The sequence below is a fragment of the Poecile atricapillus genome, chromosome 27 (genome assembly GCF_030490865.1).
Source record: "Poecile atricapillus isolate bPoeAtr1 chromosome 27, bPoeAtr1.hap1, whole genome shotgun sequence".
In the NCBI taxonomy this organism is placed as follows: domain Eukaryota; kingdom Metazoa; phylum Chordata; class Aves; order Passeriformes; family Paridae; genus Poecile; species Poecile atricapillus.
Genome location: NC_081275.1, coordinates 4,112,116 through 4,126,916, shown reverse-complemented (window position 1 = coordinate 4,126,916; position 14,801 = coordinate 4,112,116). Strand labels below are relative to the sequence as shown.

Here is a 14,801-nt window from a genome sequence, read left to right as displayed (position 1 = left end):
AGCGGATCTGCTGCCCGTGCGCTGGCGCTGGGCTGTGCCATGGGACACAGCTGCCTCTTGGGCCCAGCCATGCCCCAATTGCTGGGGCGCTCCTTGGGCCGGGGCTCGCAGAGGCGGGAGCTGAGCCCGGCCGGGGCGGAGCTGGCGGCGGCCGACAGGAGGCGGCACGGCCGGAGCACAGAGCCGGGGCTCAGGGGCCAGCGAGGCTCGGCCGGCGGAGCGGCGGCATGCGGCGGGCTCGGGGCGCGGCGCTGGCCGCGCTGGCCGCGCTGCTGCTCGGTGCGCGGGGCTGGCGGCCGAGGGGCGGCCGGGTCAGCGGGAAACCTCAAACCCGCTCCAGACCAAGATTCATCTCTCACATTCCTCTTCCTTTTCCCTTATCATTTACCCTCTGTTCCCACCTCTGCCTTCCCCCTTTCTTCCCTTCGTAAAGTCATTGCTTCCCACTTTGTCTATTTTACTCTATGTCGGTATCCGTCCATCCATCCATCCATCCATCCATCCATCCATCCATCCATCCATCCATCCACATATTTCCCTCAGGCAGTGTATTTTTTAAATTGCACTCTCATTTTTCCTCTAAAGTTCCCGCATAAATTCTTTTCCTCGAACACTCTCAGTGAAATAATCTCCCCATCCTTTATCAGAACGTCTCCCAGTTACCTGTGATCTCTCTTCCTCCCTCATATTCCCCTGTTTGATATTTTCCCCTAAACAAAACGGATTTTTCTTTTCTCCCAAACAGCGGCTGTGGCCACAGCCCAGGTTCAGCAGGAGCCATCGCTGGAGACCACCGAGGGCAGCGGCATCAACATTACCTGCTCACATCCCAAAAAACAGATGGGGGATTTCATCCATTTCTACCGTCAGCTCCCGGGCCGAGAACCCGAATTCCTCGCACTCATCGCTAGAGGAACCAAGGTTCTGACGGACATCGCAGGAGAGCTCTGGGTGTCGGAGGACGGGCGCTCGAGCGCGCTGTGGCTCGGTTGGCCCCGGCGCGGGGACGCGGCCGTGTATTACTGCGCGCTGGGCGCACGGGCAGAGGGGCCGGGGCTGCGGCCGGGCACGAACCGCCGCGGGCGGGGCCGGGCGGGGCCGGGGGCACAGCGCCGGCCGCGGCCAGCAGGGGGCGCTGCCCCGAGCCCGCCGGGCCCCGCGCGGCTCCGCAGCTCCTTGGTGTGCCCCGAGCCCGCCCGCAGCGACCCCGCACAGCCCCGCACGGGCCCGGACACACGCCTGCCGCCTGCCCCCTAAGCTTACACACTCGCCTGGACACACGCCTGCCGCCTGCCCCCTAAGCTTACACACTCGCCTGGACACACGCCTGCCGCCTGCCCCCTAAGCTTACACACTCGCCTGGACACACGCCTGCCGCCTGCCCCCTAAGCTTACACACTCGCCTGGACACACGCCTGCCGCCTGCCCCCTAAGCTTACACACTCGCCTGGACACTCGCCTGCCGCCTGCCCCCTAAGCTTACACACTCGCCTGGACACTCGCCTGCCGCCTGCCCCCTAAGCTTACACACTCGCCTGGACACACGCCTGCCGCCTCCTCCCATCCTCACTTCATATCTAGGGGCTGCGCCCTGCTCTCAGACTCTTCCTCACTCAGCAAACACGCAGCTCGCTCTCGCCATGCACCTCGCCTCTCTCATCCTCACCCTCTTCCTGGGCCAGCTCCTGGGTAAGTCCCGGCACTTCCCCACGGCTTCTTCTTACTTTTATTATTCCCACCAGGAATTCCTCAACAGCCTTAGCAAAACCATGTGGGGAAACAGGACTGAATAGAGGGAAAGGGCTGAGAAATATCAGCTCCTCTTTGTGGTTTCCAAATATTTCCTCAAGAAGCTTCCCAGTTTTAAAAGGAAAACCGAGAGGGAAGAGAAACCTCAGATGCCTTTTCTCTCTTCTCTCCCCTACTGTCCATCTCCTCTGCCATTTTCTTCTGGCCCTCCTGCAGTCACCTCAGGATATCTCAGCTGCTTCTGCACTTGCCTATTGATCCTGTTTTAATGTGAATTCCCAGGTCCTGTCAAACCAGGCATTTTTCAACTCTCATTTCACTGACATTGACAGGGTGTCCCGTTCTGCCTCCAGGCTCACACAGCTCTGCCACGGCTTCCAGCGCTCCCTGAGCTGGACACACAACCAGGGCTCCTTCTTTCCAACCTCACCATTCTGTCTACGCAGGGATTGAGGAGCCCTCGGAGGTGACATGGATGGGGAAGCAGGATGAACCTTTCTGCTGTGCCTCCATGTGCTCCTCAGGCAGCTGGATTGGTGCTGGTTCCAGCACACAAAGTTCAGGCATGACAGGCACTTCCCTGGTCCTGTGAGCAGGAGGAGCAGGAACAGGAACACAGCCCAGCTCAACTTTGGCTGAATCAGAGCAAAGAGCTCAGAACTCCTGCCCAAAAACTCTCAGGACTCCTGTCACGATCTGCAATGCGGGATCCATGATGTGGTTCTTTTATTCGATCTTAGAGTAGGAAAGATTATCAGCAAACCAGGGACTTAAACAGCAAAACACACTTTATTGAGTGCTCATCAGCACTAATATGCGATAGAGGGAAAAGAGGAGAAAGCAAAGCATGAAGAAAAAGAGAGAAAGGGGATTATAGCTACTAATGTCGAAGTCCACTCACCCGTCCATCAACGCAGAGTCTTCTGTCCGTTGGAAAGATCTCATAGAAAGGTAATTTTAGGGGGTGATTTTATAGTGTTTTACAAAGCAAGGGGCACAGGGCTAAAACCAGACGAGATTGATGATCATTTTGATGAATTCCATTGCGCAGGAGGCAGGTGTAGGGTACAGAGAAAACCACATCTTGCAAGCCTCTGCTCTCCCGCAGGAATGAGGGCTGTGTACCATGCAAACAATCCACCTCCAAGCAATCGCTTAGAAAACATCCACCTCAGCTAGGCCCGAACCCCTGGACCATGTCCCTGATATTCAGGGTATCAGTCCCTGTCCTTGAGACGGTTGGGAGAGAGATGAGAGAATCTTCGGACCGTCTCTTACAACTCCCCTACAGGGCAGGAAGCTCTCTTCAACAGGATTTCCATCTACTTCGTTGTGTTTCCCATAGTCCTTCCCTGTGCAGCTGCTGACCTTTACTTTCTTGCAGGCACCACAGGGCAGATCACGGTCACCCAGGATGATGGACAAGTCATGGTGAAGCAGGGACACCCCTTCCAGACCACCTGCAAATACCAGACCAGTGTTTTAAGGGAATTGCTCTGGTACCAGGTGCAGAAAGGCCAAGCCCCACAGCTGCTCTCCTATCAAGCAGGCTCTGGCCCCAAGCACAGCGGCCGGATCACCACGCACCTCAACACCACGGGGAAATACAGTGTCCTGAAGGTGGAGGAAGTGCAGCTCTCTGACACTGCCTTGTACCTCTGTGCTGTGACAGACACCCCGGGACAGGGAGCGTCCCCGGCTGTGCAACAACCCAGGGGAGGGAGGGAGGGAGGGAGGGAGGGAGGGAGGGAGGGAGGGAGGGAGGGAGGGAGGGAGGGAGGGAGGGAGGGAGGGAGGGAGGGGAGGTGTCTGTGCAGGGCTGAGGCTGGGCAAGGGACGCTGGGATCAGCCCAGGGCTCACCTGATGTTGCATCCCCACGGCTGTACAATGCTCTGATGGTTTTTCACCACGTCCATCCTAACAATAATTTGAGAAAGTACTTTTGATTATTTTCACTCATCTCTGCATTGTGCAGTCCATAAGTAAAGTGAAGTATCCGCTGTGCTTGCCTGGGACCTTGTCCTTGCACACTCCAGCCCTGCTGCTCTTGGCCCCACATGGCCTCAGCAGAGCCCAGGGCTGGGTGTGTGTTCCTGCCTTGGGCGCTCCTGCAGCAGCCCAAAGTCAGGGCAAGTGAAAGGTAAAAGTGCCTGGTTCACTAAGCCTCACATCACAGCCATTTTCCTTTCAAAAGAAGAAAAGGGAAAGTGATAAACAAAGCACACAATGCCATCAATATGACAGTAGCTGATAAGGGACAAAAGGAGGGAGCTCAGAGCTCAACAGCCTCTAATTGATGGCCCTTTAGGAAACAGCAGTTGTGCCTGTGAATTGCCTCAGGCTGAGCTTTGTCACTGACGAGGGCTTAGAGATGATGAGAGAGGAGACGGAATCCTCAGCAATGGAGACACTGGCAGTGATGTATCTCTGGCATCAGCAAGGATGGTGGAAGGTTTCTCTTCTCAGCACAAATGCTGGGAGGAATCCTCATCTCCCTTTACGTGTCTGATCATCTTCTCTCTGCTCTGAAGCTCAAGGAAAAAGCTTTGAAGGAGCCCGTAGGACGGTAAACATTCACATGGAAAATCTGTGACACCCTCAGGACCCCCCACTTCTCTAGAAACCTCCTTCTAAACCATGGAGAGGTGCAACAGCTGCATGAGAATGTTCCTGTTACAACCAATATCATTACCATTGATATCACCAATTATATTGGCAATAACAATCTGCCTCACTATTCATATCATTCTAGAAGCTTTTTGTGATAAACCCCTTTTCGAGAAAACCAAAAGGACCAGGAAGGGATCATCCAATTTGACATGGAAAAGGGGCTTGGAGTAAGGGACCTGGGAGAGAGACATTCATCCCCTGCAGATACACAAGGACAGGGGAGAAGAGACAGAGACAGAGACGGAGACAGAGACAGAGACAGAGACAGAGACAGAGACAGAGACAGAGACAGAGACGGAGACGGAGACGGAGACGGAGACGGAGACGGAGACGGAGACGGAGACGGAGACGGAGACGGAGACAGAGGAGTCTCCTGCTCCCAGAGGAAATAGCAAGGACCCCAGACAGGGGAGAAAGCTGAGTGGGGAAGAAGGCCCTGCCCTCCCCAATGCCCGGCCCTGGCTGTGCAGCAGAGCTGGCCATTCCAGCTGGGGAGGTGAGGATTCCCCTGCGAGCTGAGCAGGAACAGCCCCTTGCCGTGAGTCAGGCCCCAGAGGCACGGAATGCTCCCAGTGCCAATGGCTCAGGGAGCCACGGCGGCTGCTGCTGGACCAGCGAGAAACCCAGAAGGAGCATTGCAGGCACTGCAAGGACAGCTCACGGCTCTGCCTGCTCCCGCCGCTGCTGCTTCCTCTGCTCCCCCAGAGAGGCGTTTCCAGCAGCTCGGCGATCTCGGGGCTGCGCCGTGCTCTCGGACTCTTCCTCACTCAGCAAACACGCAGCTCGCTCTCGCCATGCACCTCGCCTCTCTCATCCTCACCCTCTTCCTGGGCCAGCTCCTGGGTAAGTCCTGGCACTTCCCCAAGGCTTCTTCTTCTTCTTCCCCCCAGGAAACCCTCAACAGCCTTATCAGCACCATGTGGGGAAACAGGACTGAATAGAGGGAAAGGGCAGAGAAATATCGGCTCCCCTTTGTGGTTTTGCAAGTGTTTCCTCAAGAAAATCTTCAATTTGAAAAGGAAGAGGGAAAAGAGAGAAGAGAAACCAGAGATCGCTTTTCTGTCTTTTCTCTTTGCTCCTATCCATCTCCCTCTTCCTGGCTCCTCTGGACCTCCTGCAGTCACCTCAGGACATCTCAGCTGCTTCTGCAATCCCACTCTCCCCTCTTTCTAATGTGAATTCCCAGACGCTGTCAAACCTGCCCCAGGCAATTTTAAACTCTCATTTCACTGACATTAACAGGGTGTCCCGTTCTGCCTCCAGGCTCACACAGCTCTGCCACGGCTTCCAGTGCTCTCTGGGCTGGACACACAACCAGGGCTCCTTCTTTCCAACCTCACCATTGTGTCTACTCAGGGACTGAGGAGTCCTCAGAGGAGACAGGGATGACAAATCAGGATGAATCCTTTTTCTGTACCTCAGTGGCTAGTCAGATTTCTTGAGCACACAAAAGTCACTGTTTCCCGGTCCTAGGGGCACTAGAAGTAGGGACACAGTCAAGCTCTTGTCAGGATCCTCTTGTGTTGACAACTCTGAAATCCTGCCAAAAATCACTCTCGCCTGTCTGTCTGCATAGCTCAGGAATTCCCTGCAGGGAAGACAGCTTTGTCCTCCAGAGTTTCCCTCCCACTTCACCTTTCCTTTCTGTATCATTTCCACGTGGAGCTGCTGACCTTCACTTTCTTGCAGGCACCACAGGGCAGATCACGGTCACCCAGGACGATGGACAAGTCATGGTGAAGCAGGGACACCCCTTCCAGACCACCTGCAAATACCAGACCAGTTATTTTAATGCCTTGTTCTGGTACCAGCTGCGGAAAGGCCAAGCCCCACAGCTGCTCTCCTATCAAGCAGGCTCTGGCCCCAAGCACAGCGGCCGGATCACCACGCACCTCAACACCACGGGGAAATACAGTGTCCTGAAGGTGGAGGAAGTGCAGCTCTCTGACACTGCCTTGTACCTCTGTGCTGTGACAGACACCCCGGGGCAGGGAGCGTCCCCGGCTGTGCAACAACCCAGGGCAGGGAGGGACGGAGGGAGGGAGGGAGGGAGGGAGGGAGAGAGGGGAGGTGTCTGTGCAGGGCTGAGGCTGGGCAAGGGACGCTGCGCTCAGCCCAGGGCTCACCTGATGTTGCATCCCCACGGCTGTACAATGCTCTGATGGTTTTTCACCACGTCCATCCTAACAATAATTTGAGAAAGTGCTTTTGATTACTTTGACTCATCTCTGCATTGTGCAGTCCATAAGTAAAGTGAAGTATCCCCGGTGCATGCCTGGGACCTTGTCCTTGCACGCTCCAGTCCTGCTGCTCTTGGCCCCACATGGCCTCAGCAGAGCCCAGGGCTGGGTGTGTGTTCCTGCCTTGGGCGCTCCTGCAGCAGCCCACAGTCAGGGCAAGTGAAAGGTAAAAGTGCCTGGTTCACTAAGGCTCACATCACATCCATTTTCCTTTCAAGGGAAGAAAAGGGAAAGAGATAAAGAAAGTACAGATTGACACCTATGTGTCAGTAGACGATAAGGGACAAAAGGAGGGAGCTCAGAGCTCAACAGCCTCTAATTGATGGCCCTTTAGGAAACAGCAGCCCTGCCTGTGAATTGCCTCAGGCTGAGCTTTGTCACTGAAGAGGGCTTAGAGATGATGACAGAGAGGAGATGGAATCCATAGGAATGGAGACACTGGCAGTGATGTATCTCTGGCATCAGCAAGAATGGTGGAAGGTTTCTCTTCTCAGCACAAATGCTGGGAGGAATCCTCATCTCCCTGTACGTGTCTGATCGTCTTCTCTCTGCTCTGAAGCTCAAGAAGGAAAAAGCTTTGAAGGAGCCCGTAGGAGGGAAAACATTCACATGGAAAATCTGTGACACGCTCAGGACCCCCCACTTCTCTAGAAACCTCCTAAACCATGGGGAGGTGCAACAGCTGCATGAGAATGTTCCTGTTACAACCAATATCATTACCATTGATATCACCAATTTTATTGGCAATAACAATCTGCCTCATTATTCATATCATTCTAGAAGCTTTTTGTGATAAACCCGTTTTATAGAAAACCAAAAGGACCAGGAAGGGATCATCCAATTTTACATGGAAAAGGGGCTTGGAGTAAGGGACCTAGAAGAGAGGCATTCATCCCCTGCAAATACACAAGGACAGGGGAGAAGAGACAGAGACGGAGACAGAGACAGAGACAGAGACAGAGACAGAGACAGAGTCGGAGACGGAGACAGAGGAGTCTCCTGTTCCCAGAGGAAATAGCAAGGACCCCAGACAGGGGAGAAAGCTGAGTGGGGAAGAAGGCCCTGCCCTCCCCAATGCCCGGCCCTGGCTGTGCAGCAGAGCTGACCATTCCAGCTGGGGAGGTGAGGATTCCCCTGCGAGCTGAGCAGGAACAGCCCCTTGCCGTGAGTCAGGCCCCAGAGGCACGGAATGCTCCCAGTGCCAATGGCTCAGGGAGCCACGGCGGCTGCTGCTGGACCAGCGAGAAACCCAGAAGGAGCATTGCAGGCACTGCAAGGACAGCTCACGGCTCTGCCTGCTCCCGCCGCTGCTGCTTCCTCTGCTCCCCCAGAGAGGCGTTTCCAGCAGCTCGGCGATCTCGGGGCTGCGCCGTGCTCTCGGACTCTTCCTCACTCAGCAAACACGCAGCTCGCTCTCGCCATGCACCTCGCCTCTCTCATCCTCACCCTCTTCCTGGGCCAGCTCCTGGGTAAGTCCCGGCACTTCCCCAAGGCTTCTTCTTCTTCTTCCCCCCAGGAAACCCTCAACAGCCTTATCAGCACCATGTGGGGAAACAGGACTGAATAGAGGGAAAGGGCTGAGAAATATCGGCTCCCCTTTGTGGTTTTGCAAGTGTTTCCTCAACAAAATCTTCAATTTGAAAAGGAAGAGGGAAAAGAGAGAAGAGAAACCTGAGACCACTTTTCTGTCTTTTGTCTTTCCTCCTATCCATCTCCCTCTTCCTGGCTCCTCTGGACCTCCTCCAGTCACCTCAGGACATCTCAGCTGCTTCTGCAATCCCACTGTCCCCTCTTTCTAATGTGAATTCCCAGACGCTGTCAAACCTGCCCCAGGCATTTTTTAACACTCATTTCACTGACATTAACAGGGTGTCCCGTTCTGCCTCCAGGCTCACACAGCTCTGCCACGGCTTCCAGCGCTCCCTGGGCTGGACACACAACCAGGGCTCCTTCTTTCCAACCTCACCATTGTGTCTACTCAGGGACTGAGGAGTCCTTAGAGGAGACAGGGATGACAAAGCAGGATGAATCCTTTTTCTGTACCTCAGTGGCTAGTCAGATTTCTTGAGCACACAAAAGTCACTGTTTCCCGGTCCTAGGGGCACTAGAAGTAGGGACACAGCCCAGCTCTTGTCAGGATCCTCTTGTGTTGACAACTCTGAAATCCTGCCAAAAATCACTCTCGCCTGTCTGTCTGCATAGCTCAGGAATTCCCTGCAGGGAAGACAGCTTTGTCCTCCAGAGTTTCCCTCCCACTTCACCTTTCCTTTCTGTATCATTTCCACGTGGAGCTGCTGACCTTCACTTTCTTGCAGGCACCACAGGGCAGATCACGGTCACCCAGGACGATGGACAAGTCATGGTGAAGCAGGGACACCCCTTCCAGACCACCTGCAAATACCAGACCAGTGTTTTGAGGGGATTATTCTGGTACCAGCTGCGGAAAGGCCAAGCCCCACAGCTGCTCTCCTATCAAGCAGGCTCTGGCCCCAAGCACAGCGGCCGGATCACCACGCACCTCAACACCACGGGGAAATACAGTGTCCTGAAGGTGGAGGAAGTGCAGCTCTCTGACTCTGCCTTGTACCTCTGTGCTGTGACAGACACCCCGGGGCAGGGAGCGTCCCCGGCTGTGCAACAACCCAGGGCAGGGAGGGAGGGAGGGGAGGTGTCTGTGCAGGGCTGAGCCTGGGCAAGGGACGCTGCGCTCAGCCCAGGGCTCACCTGATATTGCATCCCCACGGCTGTACAATGCTCTGATGTTTTTCCACCACTTCCATCCTAGCAATTTTACGAGAAAGTGTTTCTGATTATTTTGACTGATCTCTGCATTGTGTAGTCTCAAAGTAAAGTGAAGTATCCGCTGTGCTTGCCTGGGACCTTGTCCTTGCACACTCCAGCCCGGCTGCTCTTGGCCCCACATGGCCTCAGCAGAGCCCAGGGCTGGGTGTGTGTTCCTGCCTTGGGCGCTCCTGCAGCAGCCCCGTTTGCAGGGACACGCGTGAAGCACAGATTTGGCTGTGGCTCCAGTGTGGGGAGCAGCGAGCTGTGTCTGTCCGGGTGTGTGTCCCTCATCGGGAGGGAATTTCCTGACCGAGCCAGGGAGCCTGAGCTCGGCTCTGGCCCTGCTCAGCACAGAGCAGCAGCGTCCCAGGCTCAGAAGGAGCCCGAGTGCAGCTGAGTGGGGCCGGCAGCTGCCCGCTCCACATGTGTGCAGGGCAGAGGCGCTGAAATGCAGCCCCTGCGTGCTGAGCCCTCCCTTTGCTGCCCCTCCAAAGCTCACGCTCGGCTCACGACGATCTCAGGCCCAACAAGGACGCTTTCAGTGCAGCTCGGCCGCTCGGCTGAACTCAGCACGAACAGCACGGCCGGGGCCCCAGCACGGCTCGCAGCCCCCCTGGCCTCGGCCCCAGGCGGGACACAGCCGCTCGCAGCAGCGCTGCACAGGGCAAAAGGAGCAGCTGTGCCTTGTGCGCACGGCCAGAGGCTCGGCAATGCTGCCGCCCGTGTGCTGCCAGCGGCGGAGCGGATCTGCTGCCCGTGCGCTGGCGCTGGGCTGTGCCATGGGACACAGCTGCCTCTTGGGCCCGGCCATGCCCCAATTGCTGGGGCGCTCCTTGGGCCGGGGCTCGCAGAGGCGGGAGCTGAGCCCGGCCGGGGCGGAGCTGGCGGCGGCCGACAGGAGGCGGCACGGCCGGAGCACAGAGCCGGGGCTCAGGGGCCAGCGAGGCTCGGCCGGCGGAGCGGCGGCATGCGGCGGGCTCGGGGCGCGGCGCTGGCCGCGCTGGCCGCGCTGCTGCTCGGTGCGCGGGGCTGGCGGCCGAGGGGCGGCCGGGTCAGCGGGAAACCTCAAACCCGCTCCAGACCAAGATTCATCTCTCACATTCCTCTTCCTTTTCCCTTATCATTTACCCTCTGTTCCCACCTCTGCCTTCCCCCTTTCTTCCCTTCGTAAAGTCATTGCTTCCCACTTTGTCTATTTTACTCTATGTCGGTATCCGTCCATCCATCCATCCATCCATCCATCCATCCATCCATCCATCCATCCATCCATCCACATATTTCCCTCAGGCAGTGTATTTTTTAAATTGCACTCTCATTTTTCCTCTAAAGTTCCCGCATAAATTCTTTTCCTCGAACACTCTCAGTGAAATAATCTCCCCATCCTTTATCAGAACGTCTCCCAGTTACCTGTGATCTCTCTTCCTCCCTCATATTCCCCTGTTTGATATTTTCCCCTAAACAAAACGGATTTTTCTTTTCTCCCAAACAGCGGCTGTGGCCACAGCCCAGGTTCAGCAGGAGCCATCGCTGGAGACCACCGAGGGCAGCGGCATCAACATTACCTGCTCACATCCCAAAAAACAGATGGGGGATTTCATCCATTTCTACCGTCAGCTCCCGGGCCGAGAACCCGAATTCCTCGCACTCATCGCTAGAGGAACCAAGGTTCTGACGGACATCGCAGGAGAGCTCTGGGTGTCGGAGGACGGGCGCTCGAGCGCGCTGTGGCTCGGTTGGCCCCGGCGCGGGGACGCGGCCGTGTATTACTGCGCGCTGGGCGCACGGGCAGAGGGGCCGGGGCTGCGGCCGGGCACGAACCGCCGCGGGCGGGGCCGGGCGGGGCCGGGGGCACAGCGCCGGCCGCGGCCAGCAGGGGGCGCTGCCCCGAGCCCGCCGGGCCCCGCGCGGCTCCGCAGCTCCTTGGTGTGCCCCGAGCCCGCCCGCAGCGACCCCGCACAGCCCCGCACGGGCCCGGACACACGCCTGCCGCCTGCCCCCTAAGCTTACACACTCGCCTGGACACACGCCTGCCGCCTGCCCCCTAAGCTTACACACTCGCCTGGACACACGCCTGCCGCCTGCCCCCTAAGCTTACACACTCGCCTGGACACACGCCTGCCGCCTGCCCCCTAAGCTTACACACTCGCCTGGACACACGCCTGCCGCCTGCCCCCTAAGCTTACACACTCGCCTGGACACTCGCCTGCCGCCTGCCCCCTAAGCTTACACACTCGCCTGGACACTCGCCTGCCGCCTGCCCCCTAAGCTTACACACTCGCCTGGACACACGCCTGCCGCCTCCTCCCATCCTCACTTCATATCTAGGGGCTGCGCCCTGCTCTCAGACTCTTCCTCACTCAGCAAACACGCAGCTCGCTCTCGCCATGCACCTCGCCTCTCTCATCCTCACCCTCTTCCTGGGCCAGCTCCTGGGTAAGTCCCGGCACTTCCCCACGGCTTCTTCTTACTTTTATTATTCCCACCAGGAATTCCTCAACAGCCTTAGCAAAACCATGTGGGGAAACAGGACTGAATAGAGGGAAAGGGCTGAGAAATATCAGCTCCTCTTTGTGGTTTCCAAATATTTCCTCAAGAAGCTTCCCAGTTTTAAAAGGAAAACCGAGAGGGAAGAGAAACCTCAGATGCCTTTTCTCTCTTCTCTCCCCTACTGTCCATCTCCTCTGCCATTTTCTTCTGGCCCTCCTGCAGTCACCTCAGGATATCTCAGCTGCTTCTGCACTTGCCTATTGATCCTGTTTTAATGTGAATTCCCAGGTCCTGTCAAACCAGGCATTTTTCAACTCTCATTTCACTGACATTGACAGGGTGTCCCGTTCTGCCTCCAGGCTCACACAGCTCTGCCACGGCTTCCAGCGCTCCCTGAGCTGGACACACAACCAGGGCTCCTTCTTTCCAACCTCACCATTCTGTCTACGCAGGGATTGAGGAGCCCTCGGAGGTGACATGGATGGGGAAGCAGGATGAACCTTTCTGCTGTGCCTCCATGTGCTCCTCAGGCAGCTGGATTGGTGCTGGTTCCAGCACACAAAGTTCAGGCATGACAGGCACTTCCCTGGTCCTGTGAGCAGGAGGAGCAGGAACAGGAACACAGCCCAGCTCAACTTTGGCTGAATCAGAGCAAAGAGCTCAGAACTCCTGCCCAAAAACTCTCAGGACTCCTGTCACGATCTGCAATGCGGGATCCATGATGTGGTTCTTTTATTCGATCTTAGAGTAGGAAAGATTATCAGCAAACCAGGGACTTAAACAGCAAAACACACTTTATTGAGTGCTCATCAGCACTAATATGCGATAGAGGGAAAAGAGGAGAAAGCAAAGCATGAAGAAAAAGAGAGAAAGGGGATTATAGCTACTAATGTCGAAGTCCACTCACCCGTCCATCAACGCAGAGTCTTCTGTCCGTTGGAAAGATCTCATAGAAAGGTAATTTTAGGGGGTGATTTTATAGTGTTTTACAAAGCAAGGGGCACAGGGCTAAAACCAGACGAGATTGATGATCATTTTGATGAATTCCATTGCGCAGGAGGCAGGTGTAGGGTACAGAGAAAACCACATCTTGCAAGCCTCTGCTCTCCCGCAGGAATGAGGGCTGTGTACCATGCAAACAATCCACCTCCAAGCAATCGCTTAGAAAACATCCACCTCAGCTAGGCCCGAACCCCTGGACCATGTCCCTGATATTCAGGGTATCAGTCCCTGTCCTTGAGACGGTTGGGAGAGAGATGAGAGAATCTTCGGACCGTCTCTTACAACTCCCCTACAGGGCAGGAAGCTCTCTTCAACAGGATTTCCATCTACTTCGTTGTGTTTCCCATAGTCCTTCCCTGTGCAGCTGCTGACCTTTACTTTCTTGCAGGCACCACAGGGCAGATCACGGTCACCCAGGACGATGGACAAGTCACGGTGGAGCAGGGACACCCCTTCCAGACCACCTGCAAATACCAGACCAGTGTTTTAAGGGAATTGCTCTGGTACCAGGTGCAGAAAGGCCAAGCCCCACAGCTGCTCTCCTATCAAGCAGGCTCTGGCCCCAAGCACAGCGGCCGGATCACCACGCACCTCAACACCACGGGGAAATACAGTGTCCTGAAGGTGGAGGAAGTGCAGCTCTCTGACACTGCCTTGTACCTCTGTGCTGTGACAGACACCCCGGGACAGGGAGCGTCCCCGGCTGTGCAACAACCCAGGGGAGGGAGGGAGGGAGGGAGGGAGGGAGGGGAGGTGTCTGTGCAGGGCTGAGGCTGGGCAAGGGACGCTGGGATCAGCCCAGGGCTCACCTGATGTTGCATCCCCACGGCTGTACAATGCTCTGATGGTTTTTCACCACGTCCATCCTAACAATAATTTGAGAAAGTACTTTTGATTATTTTCACTCATCTCTGCATTGTGCAGTCCATAAGTAAAGTGAAGTATCCGCTGTGCTTGCCTGGGACCTTGTCCTTGCACACTCCAGCCCTGCTGCTCTTGGCCCCACATGGCCTCAGCAGAGCCCAGGGCTGGGTGTGTGTTCCTGCCTTGGGCGCTCCTGCAGCAGCCCAAAGTCAGGGCAAGTGAAAGGTAAAAGTGCCTGGTTCACTAAGCCTCACATCACAGCCATTTTCCTTTCAAAAGAAGAAAAGGGAAAGTGATAAACAAAGCACACAATGCCATCAATATGACAGTAGCTGATAAGGGACAAAAGGAGGGAGCTCAGAGCTCAACAGCCTCTAATTGATGGCCCTTTAGGAAACAGCAGTTGTGCCTGTGAATTGCCTCAGGCTGAGCTTTGTCACTGACGAGGGCTTAGAGATGATGAGAGAGGAGACGGAATCCTCAGCAATGGAGACACTGGCAGTGATGTATCTCTGGCATCAGCAAGGATGGTGGAAGGTTTCTCTTCTCAGCACAAATGCTGGGAGGAATCCTCATCTCCCTTTACGTGTCTGATCATCTTCTCTCTGCTCTGAAGCTCAAGGAAAAAGCTTTGAAGGAGCCCGTAGGACGGTAAACATTCACATGGAAAATCTGTGACACCCTCAGGACCCCCCACTTCTCTAGAAACCTCCTTCTAAACCATGGAGAGGTGCAACAGCTGCATGAGAATGTTCCTGTTACAACCAATATCATTACCATTGATATCACCAATTATATTGGCAATAACAATCTGCCTCACTATTCATATCATTCTAGAAGCTTTTTGTGATAAACCCCTTTTCGAGAAAACCAAAAGGACCAGGAAGGGATCATCCAATTTGACATGGAAAAGGGGCTTGGAGTAAGGGACCTGGGAGAGAGACATTCATCCCCTGCAGATACACAAGGACAGGGGAGAAGAGACAGAGACAGAGACGGAGACA

General features: G+C 55.6%; 6 gene segments (V, D, J or C); all 6 read left to right on the top strand.

The window, feature by feature from the left end:
• The first annotated feature begins 89 nt into the window (after positions 1-89).
• LOC131588730 (T cell receptor alpha variable 4-like) lies at positions 90-1,257 on the top strand. The segment is given in 2 exon segments: positions 90-279; positions 746-1,257. Coding segments are annotated over 2 exon segments (564 nt in total).
• A 383-nt stretch (positions 1,258-1,640) lies between these two features.
• Positions 1,641-4,939, top strand: LOC131588729 (T cell receptor alpha variable 12-3-like). The segment is given in 3 exon segments: positions 1,641-1,689; positions 3,134-3,450; positions 4,697-4,939. Coding segments are annotated over 3 exon segments (609 nt in total).
• LOC131588728 (T cell receptor alpha variable 12-2-like) lies at positions 4,822-6,668 on the top strand. The segment is given in 3 exon segments: positions 4,822-5,263; positions 6,110-6,428; positions 6,662-6,668. Coding segments are annotated over 3 exon segments (606 nt in total).
• A 1,133-nt stretch (positions 6,669-7,801) lies between these two features.
• On the top strand, positions 7,802-10,008 carry LOC131588727 (T-cell receptor alpha chain V region 2B4-like). The segment is given in 3 exon segments: positions 7,802-8,129; positions 8,976-9,294; positions 9,939-10,008. Coding segments are annotated over 3 exon segments (669 nt in total).
• Positions 10,009-10,081: 73 nt separating this feature from the next.
• Positions 10,082-11,445, top strand: LOC131588726 (T cell receptor alpha variable 4-like). The segment is given in 2 exon segments: positions 10,082-10,463; positions 10,934-11,445. Coding segments are annotated over 2 exon segments (564 nt in total).
• Positions 11,446-11,828: 383 nt separating this feature from the next.
• Positions 11,829-14,452, top strand: LOC131588725 (T cell receptor alpha variable 1-2-like). The segment is given in 3 exon segments: positions 11,829-11,877; positions 13,322-13,638; positions 14,414-14,452. Coding segments are annotated over 3 exon segments (405 nt in total).
• The last annotated feature ends 349 nt before the right edge of the window (positions 14,453-14,801 follow it).